Source organism: Balaenoptera ricei, chromosome 16 (assembly GCF_028023285.1).
Source record: "Balaenoptera ricei isolate mBalRic1 chromosome 16, mBalRic1.hap2, whole genome shotgun sequence".
NCBI classification, from domain to species: Eukaryota; Metazoa; Chordata; class Mammalia; order Artiodactyla; family Balaenopteridae; genus Balaenoptera; species Balaenoptera ricei.
The window spans coordinates 64,239,988-64,259,604 of NC_082654.1; the positions used below are offsets into that span (position 1 = coordinate 64,239,988).

General features: G+C 41.0%; 1 protein-coding gene across 1 annotated transcript in view; it reads left to right on the forward strand.

The window, feature by feature from the left end:
* Window positions 1-7,466: 7,466 nt before the first annotated feature.
* The window catches only part of PPA1 (inorganic pyrophosphatase 1), a 37,323-nt gene continuing 25,172 nt past the window's right edge, over window positions 7,467-19,617 (forward strand). Inside the window, exons 1-2 of the mRNA XM_059899669.1 lie at window positions 7,467-7,652; window positions 10,030-10,088. Coding sequence (XP_059755652.1) covers window positions 7,589-7,652; window positions 10,030-10,088 — 123 coding nt within the window. The 5' untranslated portion in view covers window positions 7,467-7,588. The remainder of the gene's footprint in view (window positions 7,653-10,029; window positions 10,089-19,617) is intronic.

A 19,617-nucleotide genomic window follows, 5' to 3' on the forward strand; every position in this document is an offset into this window, starting at 1 on the left:
CCAAGGGCTTCCCTGGTGGCGCAGTGGTTGAGAATCTGCCTGCCAATGCAGGGGACACGCGTTCGAGCCCTGGTCCGGGAAGATCCCACATGCCGTGGAGCAACTAGGCCCGTGAGCCACAATTACTGAGCCTGCGCGTCTGGAGCCTGTGCTCCGCAACAAGAGAGGCCGCGATAGTGAGAGGCCCGCGCACCGCGATGAAGAGTGGCCCCCGCTTGCCGCAACTGGAGAGAGCCCTCGCACAGAAACGAAGACCCAACACAGCCATAAATAAATAAATAAATAAATAAAAATTTAAAAAAAAATTTTTAAACATATATATGCATAGAAAATGATTCCATACTTATCTCTTGTGGTGGGATTTGGGTGCTTTTTTTTTTTTTTTAAAGAAATTCCTTTATTTTTATTATTTATTTATGGCTGTGTTGGGTCTTCGTTTCTGTGCGAGGGCTCTCTCCAGTTGCGGCAAGCGGGGGCCACTCTTCATCGCGGTGCGCGGGCCTCTCACTATCGCGGCCTCTCTTGTTGCGGAGCACAGGCTCCAGACGCGCAGGCTCAGTAATTGTGGCTCACGGGCCTAGTTGCTCCACGGCATGTGGGATCTTCCCGGACCAGGGCTCGAACGCGTGTCCCCTGCATTGGCAGGCAGATTCTCAACCACTGCGCCACCAGGGAAGCCCTGTTTTAAAATTTTATAACAGCTTTATTAAGGCATAATTTGTATACAATAAAATTCACCCATCTTAACTGTACATTTTGATGAGTTTTAGCTATTGTATACAGTTGTGTAATCACCACTACAATCAAGATACTTCCAGCATCCCCCCAAAATTCCCTTGTGCCAATTTGTAGTCAACCCTCTCCCCTCCTCCCTGCCCCAGATAACTACTCATCTGATTTTGGAAGGTCATATACTTGGAACAATATGGTGTGTAGCTTTTTGAGTCTGGCTTCTTTCACTAAGAATAATGCTTTTGAGTTTCATCCATGTTGCAGCATGAATCAGTAGTTTGTTCCTTTTTATTGCTGAGTAGTATTCCATTGTATGGCTATATGATATTTTATTTGTCCATTCATCAGCTGATAGACATTTAGGTTGTTACCAGTTTTTATGAATTTATGAATTATGAATAATGCTGCTATGAACATTCATATATGTCTTTATATGTATATATGTTTTCAGTTCTCTTGGGTAAATACCTAGGAGTGGGTTGGCTGGGTTGTAAGTGTATAGTTTAACTATGCAAGAAACTGCCAAAGTGTTTTCCAAAGTTGATGTGCCATTTTGCATTCCCATCAGCAGTGTATGAGAATTCTAGCTGTTCTTGCCAACACTTAATAGAATCAGTGTTTGAAAAACTTTCCTGGGACTTCCCTGATGGTGCAGTGGTTAAGAATCCGCCTGCCAATGCAGGGGACATGGGTTTGAGCCCTGGTCCGGGAAGATCCCACATGCCGCAGAGCAGCTAAGCCCGTGAGCCACAACTACTGAGCCTGCGCTCTAGAGCCTGTGAGCCACAACTACTGAGCCCGCATGCCACAACTACTGAAGCCCACGCCTAGAGCCTGTGCTCCTCAACAAGAGAAGCCACTGCAACGAGAAGCCCGCGCAACCTCAATGAAGTGTAGCCCCCGCTCGCTGCAACTAGAGAAAAGCCCGCGCGCAGCAATGAAGACCCAACGCAGCCAAAAATAAATAAAAATTAAAAAAAAATAAAAAACTTTCCTGATGACTAGGGATGCTGGGCATCTTTTCATATGCTTATTGGTCATTCTTATTTTATTTAAAGTGTTTTGAAACCTATCTTTAGAAATATGATTATATTGAAATGTAATTATACGATATGATTACATTGTAGAGATTTTAGTACAAAAATTTGCCCTGAATCTAAGAGGAATTGATCACTAATGGAGGATTTTTAAACCCATCAAGAATGGGTTTAAAGCAAGATAGATCCTTTGAAAGGATCCTGTGGATAGAATGTGGTAGGGGTGGAGGGCTACTTTAATAAGTGATTAGGAATGGCCTCTCTGAGGAGGCGAGATCTGAATATAGATATGAATGAAGTGAGAGAGGGAGCATGTGAATAGCTGAGGAAAGAACAACCCAGACAGAGAATATCATGTGCAAAAGCCCTGAGATAGGAGAGGGAGCATGAGAAAGGAGGTCATGCACATCAAAATGGTACTGAATTTCAATAATTACATTTCTGGTCAACTCAAAACATTTACTGAGTGCTTGTTAAAAGCCAGGCACAGTACTAAGTGCTTTGTGTCTGTTATTTATTTCTCACAACAGAGCATAAGCTCCATGAGAACAGGAGCTATGTCTATTTCACTCACTTTTGTGGACTCAGATCTAGGACACTGCCTCGTACGTAGGAGACACCCAATAAATGTCTGTTGAATGAATGAAGTAATTACATAAACAGGTATTTCTTATTATTCCCATATTATAGATGGAAAAACCAAGTCTCAAAGAGTTAAGTAACTTACCGAAGGTCATATAACTAGATGGTGCTGAAGCTGACTCAAATCTTGGCGTGTCTGACCAGGAAGCCCAGATTTTTGCCACTCCCTCAAGCTGCTGTGAATTCTCCTTCCTATATTTGGGAAACTGAGGTTCAGAATAAAAGAAAGAGGCTTGATGGAGATCCCCTTTAATCCTAAAAATAAAACCAGCCAGCCACAGGCTCCAGACTGCTGTTTTAGCCATAAGACCACATTTCCATCACATTCCGTGGCTTCCACAGATCTGAGATGGAAGGAATACCAGCAGTTTAAGTAAACGATGTGCATTTAGTCTGATCCAATACCACATCAAGCCTTCATGGCAGCCATGGGCTGAAAGAAATCATCCTTTGGACTCCTCTGCCTTGTGGTCATTGATGAGGTGAAAGTTGCTGAACTGGCTGTCAGGTCCCACCTTGAGTTGTTTGTGTTCTCTTAGTAACTGCAATGCCCAGGTCTTTGAATCCCATAACCAACAAATGCTGCTGTTGTCATGTGCAAGCAACCAAATGAATGTGGTTGGAAAAACCCAAGCTTGGTGATTCGGGCAAATTAGCTTATCTGTCACATAGCCAGTGGTGGTGTTAAATCACTCTCTTTTTGAGGAATAATCACTCCCCACTGCCCTCTGTCTTCCTCTCTGCTGTAGCATGTGTTAGGATTTCATTCCTTTTTCAGGCTATTAGTCTATTTTAGCCAAGATATTTTGACTTCAAGTAACAGAAATACCCAATTTAACTGGTTTAAACTCTAGGAAATTTGTTATCCAATGCAATAAGAGATTCAGAGGAAAAGTAACTCCAGGCTTGGTTAAGTCAATAGCTCAAAGATATCTTAAGAATTCAAGTTCTGTCCATCATTTGCTTTGCTAATCTCTGCATGTCAGCTTGGTTCTCAGGCAAACTCTCTCGGTGGTTAATGCCTCATAAGAGGGCTGCAGCAGTTTCAGTTATTTGTGTTAGCCGAGCTTTGGCTAGATTATGCTGCTATAACAACCTCTAAAATTTCTGTAGCTTCAAACAGCAAGCATTCAGGAGTATACGCTCCTTTTAAGATAAAACCTTTTCTGGAAACACTGGGCAGCCTTCCCTTCATCCCACTGGACAGAATTGTATCACATTTGCATGCCTGAAACAAGTCCTGACAACCATGATTGTCTTAGCTTATTTAAAATGCATTCCTTTGCAGGGGGAGGGTGGAGGGATAAGTTAGGAGTTTGGGATTAACGTATACACACTACTGTATACAAAATAGATAACCAACAAGGACTTAGACTGTATAGCACTGAGGAGCTATACTCAATATTTTGTAATAATCTCTAAGGGGAAAGAAGCTGAAAAAGAATAGACATATATGTGTAACTGAATCACTCTGCTGTACACCTGAAACTAATACAACATTGTAAATCAACTATATTTCAATAAAAAGAATAATAAAATAAAATGCATTCCTTGAAGACAGTGGAGGGGCCGGCTGCCCTGAAGCAAAGGTATGTATAGAGTAGATTCCTGAACAAGTTAGGATGCTTTTAGAAAGGAGGGGGTAATATGGTTATTGGGCAGGCAACTAGCAGTGTTTGCTATAATATTCAAAACTAAAGCCATCATTTTGCTTACCCTCCATCCTAACCAAACTATCTCAGTAAATGACACACCATTCAACCAGTTGTCGTAGCCAGAAACCTAGAAATCATCCTCAAATCCATCTTCCTCATCTTCTACTCTGTCTAACCAATGATCAGTTCCATTGATTCTACCTTGAACATAGCTCTGTAATCACTCATCTCTTTTGCCACCCAAGTCCAGGGCACCACCATCATCTTTTACCTGGGCCACTGCAGCTGCCTTCTCATTGTTCTCCCTGCCTCTGTTCTTGCTAAAATTCAATCCAGGCTTCGAGCTGCTAACAGAGCCACTTTTAAAAGCAATTCTGACATGTCACTTTCCTGCTAAAATCCCCTCCTAGGTTTTTCATTTCTCTTTTGGAAAAAGTTCAACCCTCATGTCATGCCTTCCAAGGCCCTCCACCATTTAACTCTGACCACATCTCTTCATAGTCTCTTTCTGGCTTCTACCTTGTCCCTTTTGCTTTATTAACCCCTTGTCATCTTTCAGGTCACAGATTAAGGGTCACTTCCTTGGAGAGGTTCTCTGCTCCCACAAGGCAATGCTTTGTACTTCCTTTATCACTCTACTTATCCAAACCATTTTTTGGGCAGCACCCCACAGCGTGTGGGATCTCAGTTCCTTGACCAGGGATTGAACCCGGGCCGCGGCAATGAAAGCTTGGAATCCCAACCACTAGGCCACCAGGGAACTCCCTCTACTTATCCAAACTTTTTGGACGTATTTGCTGAAGACTGTCTTCCCTTCAAACTATAAGTTCTGTGAGGGCCCAAACCATGTCTTTCGAAGCACTACATCTCTACCACCTAGCACAGACAATAGTCACAAGTGTTAAATAAAACACAGTTACAGATTTGAAAGTTTTCCTGTTATAGGACCTAGAGGTGGTAGTTGACACCAAATATATACATAAGGTAACCTAGGGAGAGGGTATCTCTAGAGAGAGAGAACATGAGACGTTAGAAAGACAGTGATGATCAAGATGAAGAGATGAATGGGACTTCCTTGGCGGTCCAGTGGTTAGGACTCCAAGCTTCCACTGCAGGGGGCGCCGGTTTGATCCCTGGTCGGAGAACTAAGATCCCACATACCAGTGCGGTGCGGCCAAAAAAAGAAGAAGAAAAAAAACAAAGATGAAGGGATGCAGAGAAGGCTAAAGGGGAAAATGAGAAATGAGTGGCCGGAGAAGTAGGACGGATGTCAGAAGGACATGTAGTCACAAGCCAAGGAAGAGAGAGTGCATCAGGAAATTGGAAGTGCCTAACAGGGTCCACCACAGCAAAAAGGATATGGACTGAAAAGTGCCACTGGTTTGGTTACAGAGCAAGAAAGACAACCTTTGAGAACAGTTGGGTTCATCCTTTGTCAAACTGTTATACTTAAGAAGGTATTTTTGCCCTCTTTTTCATTAATTCCTCTATCTATTGGTCCAGCAAAGAGTCACTAAACACCAACTCTAGGCCAGGTACTGTGCTAGGCCTCAGGGAGACATGAGAAAGAGAACAAGGTCCAAAGGGCCTGTGGGGTTCACCAACATTGCCTGCAAGGGAAAGTTACAAAGCACTGACTTCTGCCCCAGCTTAGGCAGGACTTGGCTTTTTACTGGAGTTGGTACTTATTGGCTCCCTGAATACATTCAATATAAGAGCTAGCATGCAAGTCCAGAGGTCAGCAAGACTTTATTTGCTTGCTCTGAGCTGGCAGGAAGCAAAAGGGAAAGTGCGTGTGGCACACTATTGCATCATTTCTGTCTGTTCACAAGTCAGTCACAGATGAGATTCTGGGGTTTTCTAAGAAAACTAGCACCATCTGCTCAAAGGTAGAAAACTGACAGCACAGTTCAGTCGGAAGAGCATCCTTTTATTTATTTATTTATTTATTTATTTTTGGAAGAGCATCCTTTTAAGAAACTCTCCGAACATGAGCCTACTTAGTGTTCACTCTGCAGAGATTCCCTTATCTTTCAGTAATGTGTTGCATTACTGACTAAACTACTGCTCTACTTTTTTTTTTTTTCTGCCCTTGTGTTCTAACTACAGTAAAGATGTGTGGTGTAGTGTTCAAAAGGTCAGTGAGTCATGACCTTCTGAAGATTAATGGGAGTCTGGCTGGAGATAAGGGAGGAACACTCTAACTGGAAAATTATCTTACTACGTTTTCATTTAGTACAGGGAGCACCTCATTTTATATAATAGATATTGATTTGAAAAAAAAAAGAGTTTAAGTCAAAATGTCATAGAGGCACATTATCTTTAATGCTCCAGAAAATCAAGATCATTTAAAGAAGACCAGCCCATCAAAAAATTTAAATAAAACTAGGCATTCTTCGAAATAATTTTGTAATCAAATTCGTGAATAATAATTGCCTAATTTGAGGATTCTGAAATATACAGTAAAAAAAAACAAAACACATAGAACTGGGGAAGTAAGTGATGCAAATATCTGCCCACAACCTCAACCGACTTTAGCTTTTGGGGTCTGGCCTGACACCATGAAACAGTGGTATAAAAACAAGCTTCAAGGAGCTTGCACCTGAGGAAATGTCCTCAGGGGACTCTGAGCTCACGCCTGGACTTTCCCAATGCTTCCATCTAAAGTCCTAGGGGACGTGGGGAGGGTTGGGCAAGCCGGGGGAGCAGACTGAATCCTCCACTGGGGAGAGTGGGAATAACAATTTACACTTCCCGAGTGCTTACAACAAGCCAGGCTCTTCCTCCAGCTCTTGACGTGTATCAGCTCAGTTCATCATCCCAGCAACCCTTGAAATCGTTACTATTAACATCTCTATTTCCCAGGTGAGAAACTGAGTCACAGAGGTTAACAGCAATTTGCTCGATGTCATACACTAGAAAGTGGGAGCTGCTACCTAGCCGGTAGCCATTACAGGTGTCAGTAATATGTCTTAACTTTGCTTAAACGGATCAGAAAACCGCTCACCTTTAAGACTGCTTGGCAGGGATTGCCAGGTAAAGCAGCCGACTCCTAAACGTCTTTTGAGATAAGGAATTACTCTGCGGAGAAGGGTGTGTGAGGCAAAGGTGAATTCCCAGTGTGCGTGAGAGGCGAAAGGTCGACGGTCAATTCTTAGCCGGTCGAAGCTGAGAACGTGTTACCCACCTCCGTCAGAGCCCCAAAGCCCGCCAGCCCAGACGGATCACTCAGCCAGAGCCGGCCGCCAGCCACGTGGCCCAGCCTGGGAGCTGAGGGGAGGTTCGCGGAGGCGCGGCCCGAGGGGGCGGGGCTGGGGCGCTGAGACTCGCGGGCCCTACGGAGTGCGCCTGCGCGCGGGGTGGGCTCGCGAGCGCCAGCAGCGTTAAAGGCTGCTCCCCGCCCTGCTGGCCGGTCTAGTCACTGCAGTGCGCAGGCGCAGAGCTTACTCCTTGTCAGTTGGCGTCGCGTGTTGGCTAGTGGCTTTGTAGCAGCGGCGGCAGCGGCGGCTGGTCTCCGGCATCATGAGCGGCTTCAGCAGCGAGGAGCGCGCCGCGCCCTTCACCCTCGAGTACCGAGTCTTCCTCAGTGAGTGTCGGAGGTCCGCGGTCCCTCCCTGCCCGCCCGCCCATTCATTCCTGGGCCTCGCCTCCCCTCCCGCCCCGGCGGCTGCGGCCCGCGCTCAGCACCTTGTCCCGGGCGCCGGCCGGGCTCCTCGGGCCGGTCCCGGGGGCCTGGGCGGGCCTGGCCCTCTCATTTCACACGTCCCGCTCGCGGCCAGGACGGCGTGGGTCGGCGTTCCTCTTTCACATGCTCGATTGGACCTGAACCTGGGCCAGGCTAGTTTTGCAGGTGTCCGGCTTGGGAAAAGGAAACCACTGAGTCACCCTAGAAAAGGTGTCTGGGGGTAAACTAATCCCCGTAAGAGGATTATTCAGTTTGGAGGAACGGCGTGGCGAGGGGGAGGAGGTGATGCTGGTGACTCCCTAAGACCTTAATTCCTCCACTATAGCTCAGATTGTGGGCACGTCGCGGGGTCAAGTCCAGGCCCTCGTCCGACAGACGGGGAAACTGAGGCCCAGATCTGGAGCGATCAGTGGAGGACTGGACCCATCCCTCTGGGGCCCCAGTAGCGCTCCTGCCTCCCTGACGCGTGCTTTCCAGTAGCACTGATGCTGGGAAAACGCCTTGTGAAACAGAAATCTGTTCCTCTCCAGTTAAACAGGTGACGTCAATCTGGGAAGCATGAATAAGAAAGTGCCAAATTTTGGCCCCTGTGCAGCGGATCGCGTCTAAGGGGTACCTCCCCTAAGTCTGCGTTTAGAGCCGAGGAGGCCGCAGGCTCCGCTTTCCTTGGTGCACCACCTTTAGCCTTGTAGATGGGGGAAAGCTACCTCGGGTTTATCTTTATCCTCTTACCACCTCCCCGCCCCCCGCCCCCAAAAGATTATTAGAGATAACGGAGGCGTTTCTATTTTAACTTCTTTACAATTTTGTTCCCAAGGAAATGGGCAGGTGCCTTGAATTCTATGAGTTCTGGTGTATGAAGGGCAGTAAAGAGAGAGGAGGAGGGGATGAATGGTAATACTGAAAGGACAAAGCTCCTAGCAAAAAATAGGCTGGTGTGAGAGGAAAAGGAAAGTGAACTATAAAGTTACACAACTAAAGTTTAGATTGCCATTTAAAATCCAGTGACGTGTGGGACCTCCCCCACCCATTTTATTTAATTTCAGAATTCAGCAGCAAGGGCAGTGCAGGAACTTTTGACAAATAGTTCCCTGAACTGTTTTTCTGGAGTTAGTGTTGGCTCCAGAATTTCTCTGTAGGAGGGATTTAGAGAGGTGACCCTCTAGTTTGTAGGTGGGGGGGATGATTAGGGTAATTGTTTTCAAGCTATATTTGCAGAACAAATACAGTTTTTACTTAGATTATGTATTGGTAGTGAGTACTATATAATTTTAATTTAAAAATCATAGATTTCTTAATATCCTTCCTTAATAGGAGAAGAATTTTACCTCTATAATGTTACATTTGCCAATCTCTTTAAAACTGATAGTGGGTTGGATCGCAAGTCACTATTGACACTGAAGGGACCAGTGTGCCATTGGGGATGGTCACAGATCAATTTTGCCTATTCCACTTTGAGTTTTTTGGTCTTTTTTTTTTTTTGGCCACGCCATGCGGCGTGCAGGATCTTAGTTCCCCAACCAGGAATCGAACCCGGCCCTTTCACCGTGAGAGCACAGAGTCCTGACCACTGGACTCCCAGGGAATTCCCTCCACTTCGATTTTTAATCGTGAAGGGATGCAATGTGGACTGACCCTTAAGGTTTCCTAAAGAATAGTAAGGAAGTTTTAAAATTACTTTTTGGATATGGTAGTTAGGTCTCTAGAATACAGAAATTACCTGTGAAAGTGCTGTTACAGCTAGATTATCCTTAAGAAAAATCCTAATCTAAGATGGCTCTGTCTCCCTGGAATACCACTTAAAGCAACATGGTTTATAATTTGGCAAATTGGTCCCCTGCCTTCTCCAGAGCCCAAGTATTTCATTAGCTCTGTTAACTGTTAACTAGTATAAAATCAAACAATTTGGTTGCCTTTTGTATACCAGGCACTGCTAGGCTCTGTGATACAAAGGCTTGTAAGGCAGTCCCCACCCTCACCATAGAGGTTAGTACCTTTTAGACCCCTAAGGAACATGTAGGATGAAAACCTAACCTGATCTTGGAGCAGTCAGGAAGGTGAAGTATATAGCCAGTTTTTCTGGGGTGGGAATAAAATCTGGTGAGTGGTGTTGATAATGGGAGGAGAGAGGGTATGTGGGAAATCTTGGTACCTTCTGAATTTTATTGTAAGCCTAAAAATTCTCTTAAAAAAAAAAGTCTTAAAAAATGTGTACTTCATGCATCTGGAAATATAATTAACCAATAGAAGCAATAACTTTTTCTAATTAATTTTGCAGAAAATGAAAAAGGACAATATATATCTCCATTTCATGATATTCCAATTTATGCAGATAAGGTAAGACATCCTTCTCTGACCGTAGTCTCATTGCTCAGATCAGTTAGTTCCACATACGGATTTTCTTATATGTCTTAACAAGTGCTTAAAATGCCTCATTGTGCTGTGAGTTAAAGGTGCATTGACTAAATAAGGAGACAGTCTTAAATCCAGATTATTTGGTTAGAAGAAGCAACTATAATTTGGAGAAGGAGTAGAGGAACAGAAACAAATGTTTTTGTTTTTTTTTTTTTTTTTTTATCAAGATAGTGTTTTTTTTTTTTTTTATTAGAAGTACAAATATGCTTCTTTATTTTTTTTTTTATAACTACCCTAACCCTAACGCGTACCCTAACCCTAACCCCTACCCTAACCCTAACACGTACCCTAATCCTAACCCGTACCCTAAACCGAGCCCTAACCCTAACACTAACCCTAACCCTAACCCTAACCCATACCATATGCCGTACCCGAACACCTCCCCGAACCCGTACCCTAAGCCGTACCCTAAGTCTAACCCTAAGCCTAACCCTAACCCTAGGCTACCCTTGACTGCTTCTGCCTCCAAAAGATTTCCTAAGCACTAGTGTTTTAAGGAACAGCTTAAAAAGAGAATCCTAATGTGATTTCTTTATAATGGGTGTGAGAAACAAATGTTTTAAAGCTGCCTTGGTTAAAAAAAAATCACCAGAATTGCTGGTAACTCTTTTTGTTTTTATTTTCATTTTTGCCTTTTTATATTTCCTATATTTTTTTACAAAGATCATGCATTGTTGGTGCAAATTTAAATAGTTATTTTTTTAAAAAGCCATTGCTTCTTTCAGCCTCCCTCCCAATAAGAGAAGTTTGTGCTATATTTAGGAACTGACACAAGGACAAATGTCTGATTCTTTTTTATACCTTAAAAATTTTTTTCATTCAACCAGGAAGGATCCACACTGACTGCAAATCTTTTTGAGTCGTAAAAGCTTCATAGGTTATTGATCTTCCTTAGCTAGATGTCAATACATAATACATGTGAATATCACATTCCAGCGCATGTCTAGAATAATAAAGATGAAATCTTATCCTTGTGTGTGCTGAGTCTTACTTTTTTTCTGTGCTTGACTATCAGAAATAGATAAATTCATGTACTTCTACCAGGAAGATTGCTACAGTTCTGCACTGACACTTGGACACTGGCAGAAAATCTAACCTGAATGTTGCTTCTGAGCAGCCTGCCTGAGCTGGGCTCTAGCTGGAGACAGTGGAGCAAACAGCCCGAGGGCAGTTATGTGCCACAGTTACAGGAGGGACCACTAATTGGCATGTGTTGTCCTGTGGGATTCTCAAAGCTGTATTTATTCAGAAACTTTTAATTTGTTACATCTGATTCCCTGGGAGTTGACAAGAACTGCAGAATCCTTCCTTCCTCTTGAATTGGCATCATTTGGTTGGCTTAAATTAGCTGTTGTATAATCAGTATGTATATCAAAGTACTTTGCAGTAACATCTCAGACCATTTTGAATAATGAAGAGGTATAAAATGATGACCCTAAGTTTACTGATGGTACCTTGGCATACAGCTGTACTAAGGAAGGGAAACATTTTCTTGACCTGTAGCTGGGTTTCTTTGCATTCATAAGTGTCTTAGCCTGTTTGGGCTGCTATAACAAAATACTGTAGACTGGGTAGCTTATAAACAGCAGAAATTTATTGCTTACAGTTCTGGAGGCTGGAACTCTGAGATCAGGGTGCCAGCATGGTTGGGTAAGGGCCCTCTTCTGGTCGCAGACTTCTAGCTGTTTCCTTATGTGGTGGAAGGGGCTAGGGATCTCCCTGGAGGCTCTTTTATAAGTCACTCATTTTATAAGAACCTCATCCCATTTATGAGGGTTCTACCCTCATGTCTTAAGCATTTCCTAAAAGTCCCACCTACTATACCATCACCTTTGAGGGTTAGGATTCCAACATATGAGTTTTGGAGGGACACAAACATTCAGACCATAGCCTTAAGTTATTGGACAATATTCTAGCCAAGGACCAGAAGAATCATAGCAGTTATGGTGCCTAATCTTGTTGCTGCTGCAAGTTACCCCAAAATAGGAAGCTGAGACTACATTTTGGTGTCGTATAAAACATCTTCACTCAGGTTACTCTGCAACTCCTTGGAGTCTTTTACAGGACTGGTTGTATCTGTAATCTGGGATTACTCAAATGAAGAATCTGCCCTTTGTACCACATTGGGCTGGCTCAAAAGTACAAGCTCTTGCAATGACTCTGGATTTCACCAGTGGTCCAGACCTCAGTGAACTTCAGCACTTCAGATTCCTGCCTCAGAGGCAGGAAAGAGTTCTTTTTGTTTTGTTTTTAAGGAAGTTTAGTTTATACAAAGCACAAATAAGGGTGTGGTACACATAACCTATTTTGGATTCTAGCCTAAATAAAAGATCTGATTAATTCCATTGGTTACAGAAGAGTATGGTTTTTGAAAAAAAGAAATTTCAATGTGATTAAGTTTATGTAGATACATTTTTGTGTGGGTAGCCATCGACTTTATCCCTAATATGGTCAGTCATTTGAGGGGTGATAATGAGGGAATGTGCCTTTAACACAACTCAGCTCTATAAGGAAAAAATGCCCAGAGGCTTATATTCTACTCCACATCAGAACCTTTCAACGTGGACAGCATTTGATTTAGTATATGTGTTATTAGGTAATCCAGCCAGCCAGTTCTGGAAATCCTTGTGACTCAGATACCCTACTTGGGTTATTTCCAAATCCACTGGGTGAAAGAAGGCAAAGGCAAGGACTCACTGGATGTATATATATTGTAGGGCTGTTCTTTTCTTTGGATCTATTTTGGAATCAAATATAAAAACACCTGTAGCTCAAAGTGTCTTCTGACATAAAACTTCTGAGATAACAGAAAATTTAAGAATCCAGAACATAATGAGCATAAACAGTGTGAAACACTGGGTAGATTAAAAGCTTTATCTAAATCTTAGAGTACTCAAGTATCATGACTTGATGTTCTAATTTTAGAAGTTTAGTATTTTCTATTCTATATCTTAAACTTCCATGTTAAATACTAGTTCTAACAATATAGGCTTCTGTAATGTTTTTCAGCTGACTGTTGGGGGAATATATAAATATGGAACTTTTCTCCTATAAAAAAAAAGTCAAGCTACTAGTCAAATAGGTGGGTGCTTCAGAAACTGAATAGGATATCTTTTGCAGTTGTGTATCCTTCTTAAATTTTTAAAGATACTATCTAACTGTACCTGAAATTTTAGAGGAGATATACCACCCAAGTAGATGCTTTTTAAATTATGGCTGAATCTTGAACAATGCGGGGGTTAGGGGCCCTGACTAGCGTATAATTTATAGTTGGCCTCCTGTATCTGAGATTACTCCATATCTGGAGATTCAACCGACAGATCATGTAGTTCTGTAGTATTTACTATTGAAAAAAATCCATGTATAAGTGGACCCACACAGTTCATACCTGTGTTGTTCAAGGGTCAGCAGTACTCACTTCCCTACAGGGTTTGCTTTGTTTTGAATTTTCTATTTCTTTTTGTAGACAGTTCTATAAATGGAACTTAAAAAAATGTCACCAAATTAATCATTTAAATACTGTTGGTTTTCTCCAACTTTATATGTATATAGAATGGTTGGGGTTTTGTTTTATGTTTTCCACACCAAAGTTAGAACTGGCAGCATAGATGAAAACTGATAACAAACTTAATTGGCATGTCATAACTAAGAATAAACTCCTATTTTTTCCCCTCAGATGAGCTTTAAGGTGACTAAATTTTGAAAACAGATATTCTAACCATAATATCTGTGGTTTAACAATTTTGTCAAAAAGATAAAGTTGTAAAACAAACTTAACAAAACAGAAACAGACTCATACGTAAAGAGAACAAACTGGTGGTTGCCAGAGGTGGTTGCCAGAGGCGGGGATGAGGGAAATAGGTGTGGGAGATTAAGAGGTAAATCTTCCAGTTATAAAATAAGTCATGGGGATGTAGTGTACAGCGTGGGGAATATAGTCAATATTGTAGTAACTTCGTATGGTGACAGATGGTAACTAGACTTACTGTAGTGATGATTCTGTAATGTATAGAAATATCAAATCACCGTGTGGTACATCTGAAACTTGTATAATATTTTAAGTCAATTATACTTCAATCAAAAAATAAGTAAAAAGGCAAAAGTTTTTTGGATAGCTTTGACTAAAAAAAAAGTTGTGTTGATTAAATATGCATGTAATGTGCAGTCACAATGCCTGGCTTATAAAGTCTCAGTATACAAAAACCAAAAAAAAAAAAAAAACCCCACAATAGGATGATGATGTTAACCACAAGACTGGCTGTGTCTGAAGCCTTTCAGAGCTCTATTGTGTAGAGTAAAGATCACTGAACCGGGAGTAAGAAACCTTGGTTTTAGTCCTGGTTTTACCACTAACTGGCTTTGCCATATTGAGCAAGTTGCTTTACCTCTGAGCACTGTTGGTCTTCGTGGGTGTTTTAGATTACATTTAGCACTATGCTAAAGCCCTTATGTGGATTTTCTCCTTTAGCCATCATTCCAATCTGTGAGCTGGGTTCTTTCAGTAACTTAACTGTCCAGGATTACCAACTAGAATTCATAAGCGGTAGTGGCAGGATTCAGACCCAGGCATTCTGGTTCAGAACCTGTGGTGTTAGCCACTGAGCCACACTGCCTCGAGCGATAAAGGGTGGTGGATTTTACTTTGTGCTTTTTGATATTTTCCAAATTTTCTACAGTAACTATCTCTTTGATATTTACAAAGAAAAAAAGCAGAAAAAAAAGGCTTGCTTATAATTTTTTTTTTTTTTTTTTTTTAACGCTTAGAATTCAAGGGAAATGAGTAAGAACTTCCTTCATTCGGGAAAGCTATAAAGTCTTCTAGTCCAGGAATTCTTGGTGGCCCCGAGACCCTGGAATACTCATCGATGGGTTTCTGAGGTTCTGAGTTCTCTCTGAAATTGCAATTTGGTGTAAATGTGCATTTTTCTTGGAAAAGGTTCTATGGTGAAAATTCTTAGTCATTGCAGATCATAGAAGATGTTGACAGCTGGAAATGCAGACTCTTGCTTGATTTTATAAAGATAAGAAAGTAAACAGATTATGGTTAGAATATCTGTTTTCAAAATTGAGTCATCTTAAAGCTCATCTGAGGGGAAAAAATAGGAGCTTATTCTTAGTTATGACGTGTAAATTAAGTTTGATTACTTTCTCTGTATGTGGCATATGGCAGTATGCGTTACCAAATACAATAGTTTGTTGAAACTGCTATGAGTAGAACATCTGTGTGATTGGGAAACAAATGAGCATTACTGAAAGGTGTTTGTTTTTTAACTATCTCCCCTGCTCAACAATTTGTTGAGCAATTTTTTGGGGGGTTGGTATAAATCATGTTTTCCTTTGTGAAGTTATAATTCTAAATGAATAAGAAGCACACAGTGTGAACTTCGGTCATCATATTTCTTCTGTGTCAGCTTCTCCAATAGATATTTGTCACTTCTCACTGAAAGAAGTCAGGAGCCCATTTATTTTTTCTTTAAAATTTTTTAAAAAATTTATTTTTCAGCTTTATTAAGGTATGATTGACAAATAGTCATTGTATTTAAGGTGTTCAGTGTGATGTTGTGATATATGTACACATTGTGAAATGATCCCACTAATCACGTTAGTTAACCTCTGTCACCTCACATATTTATTTTGCTTGTGTGTATGGTGAGAACACTTAAGATCTACTCTCTTAGCAACTTTAATAGAGCCATACTGTACGTTAGGTTTCCAGAACTTATCACTTATAACTGAAAGTTTGTACCCTTTGATCAACATGCCCCCATTTCTCCCACTCCTCCAGCCTTTGGCAACCATTTTTCTACTTTCTGTTTCTATAAGTTCAACTGTTTTAGATTCCACATACAAGTGAGATTATGTGGTATTTGTCTTTCTCTGTCTGACTTATTTCACTTAGCATAATATCCTCCACATTCATCCGTGTTGTCACAAATGGCAGGGTTTCCTTTTATCTTTTTTTAAAAGGCTGAATATTCCAGTGTGTTTGTGCGTACCTGTGTGTGTGTATGTATGTATCACATCTTCTTTATCCACTCATCCAGTGATGGACACTTAGGTTGTTTCCGTATCTTGGCTACTGTGAATAATGCTGCAGTGAACATGGCAGTGCAGATATTTCTTTGAGATTCTGATTTAATTTCTTTTGGATAAATACCCAGAAGTGGGATTGCTGGATCATATGGTAGTTCTTATTTTGTGTTTTGAGGAACTACCATGCTGTTTTCCATAATGGTGCACCAATTTACAATCCCATTGACACTGCACAGGAGGAACCCATTTACTTTTAACAACTTAGAATATGTCCTGTAATCACAGAACTGGCTTTGAAGCCAAAACTTAAAACCAAGTGTTACTTGGTGAGCACTTAATAGGATAAAAATACTCTTGGAAATGATGAAATCTGCTAAACCTTTACAAAAGCACCTTTACGGGAGTAGAGCGTTTCCTTACTAACTACATGAGCTCTTCTGATAGGAATTTTATTCTCCAAAAATACTCTAGAGATAAAAAAAAAAAGCAAGCTGCCCTTGTTTTCTATTAGCTTCTTGCTTTATATCCAATCTCTAGATAAATTTAGAAGAAAATCCTCTCTACCACCGTTGTTTTTCTCCAAATTTTATTGCAAAACGGAAAAATAAAAGGATGGTGAAATCAGGATGATTTTGTATTTCTTCGTAAGTCTGGTATTTATTTTACTTGGTTTCTGAAGTTATCTAGAGAAACACATGAAGAGTCAACTTAAATGCTAATTTAGTCACTTATGCAGTTTTGCAATACAGTAGGTCATGTTCACTAGGCTTCAGATCCAGTGTTGGGAAAAGATCATAAGTCATGAGGTGTTCATAAGTCTCCCAATAAAGACACATTTAACTTTACTACTAAGATTCAGAGATGGGATGTAATTAAGAGTATGTTCCCTGTGTATGTACTTAATGATATTAGAAATAATAGCCTACCAAGTAGCCATAGCCTATTCATTAGTAAATGACTTGTCAGACTACTGACTTGATCCACAAGAAAACTAACCAGTTTGGAGATGAGACCTATGATCACTGTACTACTGTGATACTCCTGTTTCATCAATGAAGTTAAAAGCCCGATCAAGATATAGGTTATATTTCTTCTATCGGTAAAACAATTTTATTTTAAATCTTTTTGATTAACGGAATGCTATGATTTAGACTTAAGTTTCTAATCTCCTTAGAATCTGGACATCTATAACATTAACATTCTTGTCTTCCTGTTGAAATGACTGTAAATCTGGGAAGTCAGACTGATTGCTGTGTCTCTGACTTTGGAAGTCAGAGCTTAGAGCTACGCTTTGCCTTTCCCCTGCCTCCTGCAGCCTTGTCAGCATCATCCTACTAGGGATACCAACGTCTTCCTTCCTTTCTCTGAAACTGTAAACAGGGAGCTGAAAGCTTGGTGCCAGAGCAGGGATTGAGAATCCAGAGCATAGCAGAAGTGGAGAACAGTTCTGAGAAGTCCTAACAATGGGAATAATAAGACACTAAATCCAGGATTGAGCTAAGTAATAGTTTAAACCAGTTAGGATTAGAGAAAGAAGGCATGAATTTTTAACTAGGTAGTACTAAATTTCCTAAAATCTTGTCTCATTCTTTTAAATGCCATAAACATTGGAAATATTAGAATGCATAATTTTTTCCAGTTTTTTAATGTAAAATACATAAAGCATAAAATCTACCGTCCTAACTATTTTAAAGTATGCAGTTTGGAGGTATTAAGTACATTCATATTGTTGTGCAACCATCACCCTCCTTCATCTCCAGAACTCCTTTCATCTTGCAAAACTTACATTCCATATGCATTAAACATTAATTCCCCAATCCCCTGGCAACCACCATTCTGCTTTCTGTCGCTATGAATTCGACTTCTCTAGATACCTCATGTAAGTGGAATCATATAGTCATTTGTCTTTTTTGTGACTGGCTTATTTCACTTAGCATAATGTCCTCAAGGTTCATCCATGTTGTACCACATGTCAGCATTTCCTTTTTAAGGCTGAATAATATTCCATTGTATGTACATACCACCTTTTGCTTATCCATTCATCCTTTGATGGACACTTGGGTTGCTTCTGCATTTTAGCTATTTTGAATAATGCTGCCATGAACATGGGTGTACAGATATCTCTTCAAGACCCAGCTTTCAATTTTGGGGGGTATATACCCAGAAGTGGAATTGCTGGATCATATGGTAATTCTATTTTTAATTTTTTGAGGAACCACCATACTGTTTTCCACAGTGGCTATACCATTTTACATTCCTACCAACAGTGCACAAGAGTTCCAAATAGAATGCATAATGTTTTAACAGTAAAGGTGTTTTTTTTCTAGTAGCAATGGAGTGATTGGTTGAAATTCTCATGTCAGTTGCCCTGAAAATCCTAAGTATCATTGTGTACCTAGTGGCAACTCCCTCAATTGTAGCCATGGTGTCTAGGAGAAATAAACTGTCCTTTACTAGTAGTTCCTTCTAAAGAATAAGAACATCCGCCCTTTTTAATATCAAAATAATAAAAAAAACCCCTCTGTTTTGATAATGATTGATGGGGAAAGTAGTGACAAAATTACTACACATTCATTGCTTTAAAAAAAGATACAGGGACTTCCCCGGTGGCACAGTGGTTAAGAATCTGCCTGCCAATGCAGGGGACATGGGTTCGATCCCTGGTCTGGGAAGATCCCACATGCTGCGGAGCAAGTAAGCCCGTGCGCCACAACTAATGAGCTTGCACTCTAGAGCCCGTGCTCCGCAACAAGAGAAGCCACCGCCATGAGAAGCCCGCGCACCGCAATGAAGAGTAGCCCCCACTCGCCACAACTAGAGAACGCCCGTGCGCGGCAACGAAGACCCAACCAGCCAAAAATAATTAATTAATTAATTAATTTTAAAAAAGATCCAGTAATCACTACGGTATCTACATACACTTGAAAATATGCTAAACATTCATTTTACAGACTAATCCCTCACCTAGATTTGTGGACCCCAGGCTACAGCCTGAGGCCTGCAAGCTGAAATGACCTGGTTTGGCGATCCAACTCTTAGGGAGTTAAAAGAGCTTTAATTCTGTTCACTGCTAGTATCTGGCACAAAACAGTGGTGCTCAATAAATATATGTTGGCAAAAATGAATGAATTGTCTCTGAGGCTCCTTGCAGGATACTCCTTGCTATTTTTGGCCCAGCTAATTTCTAAAAAGTACCAAACCCTCAGGCTTTCGGAGTTCTTCTGTTTGCAGTAGAGTCTTCTCCTGAAAGATGTTTTCTTTCCTGTAATGTTGGTTCTTTCTCCTTCTCTTTCTCTTTCTTTTCTTCTGCTTTCCTATTAGTTATGTAGGTTTGTAATATTAGGTAATGTGGTTTTTGAGGATCTCTATGTATTTATCATTTAATTCCATTAAAGTGTTCAGTATAGTTTCCAAACTT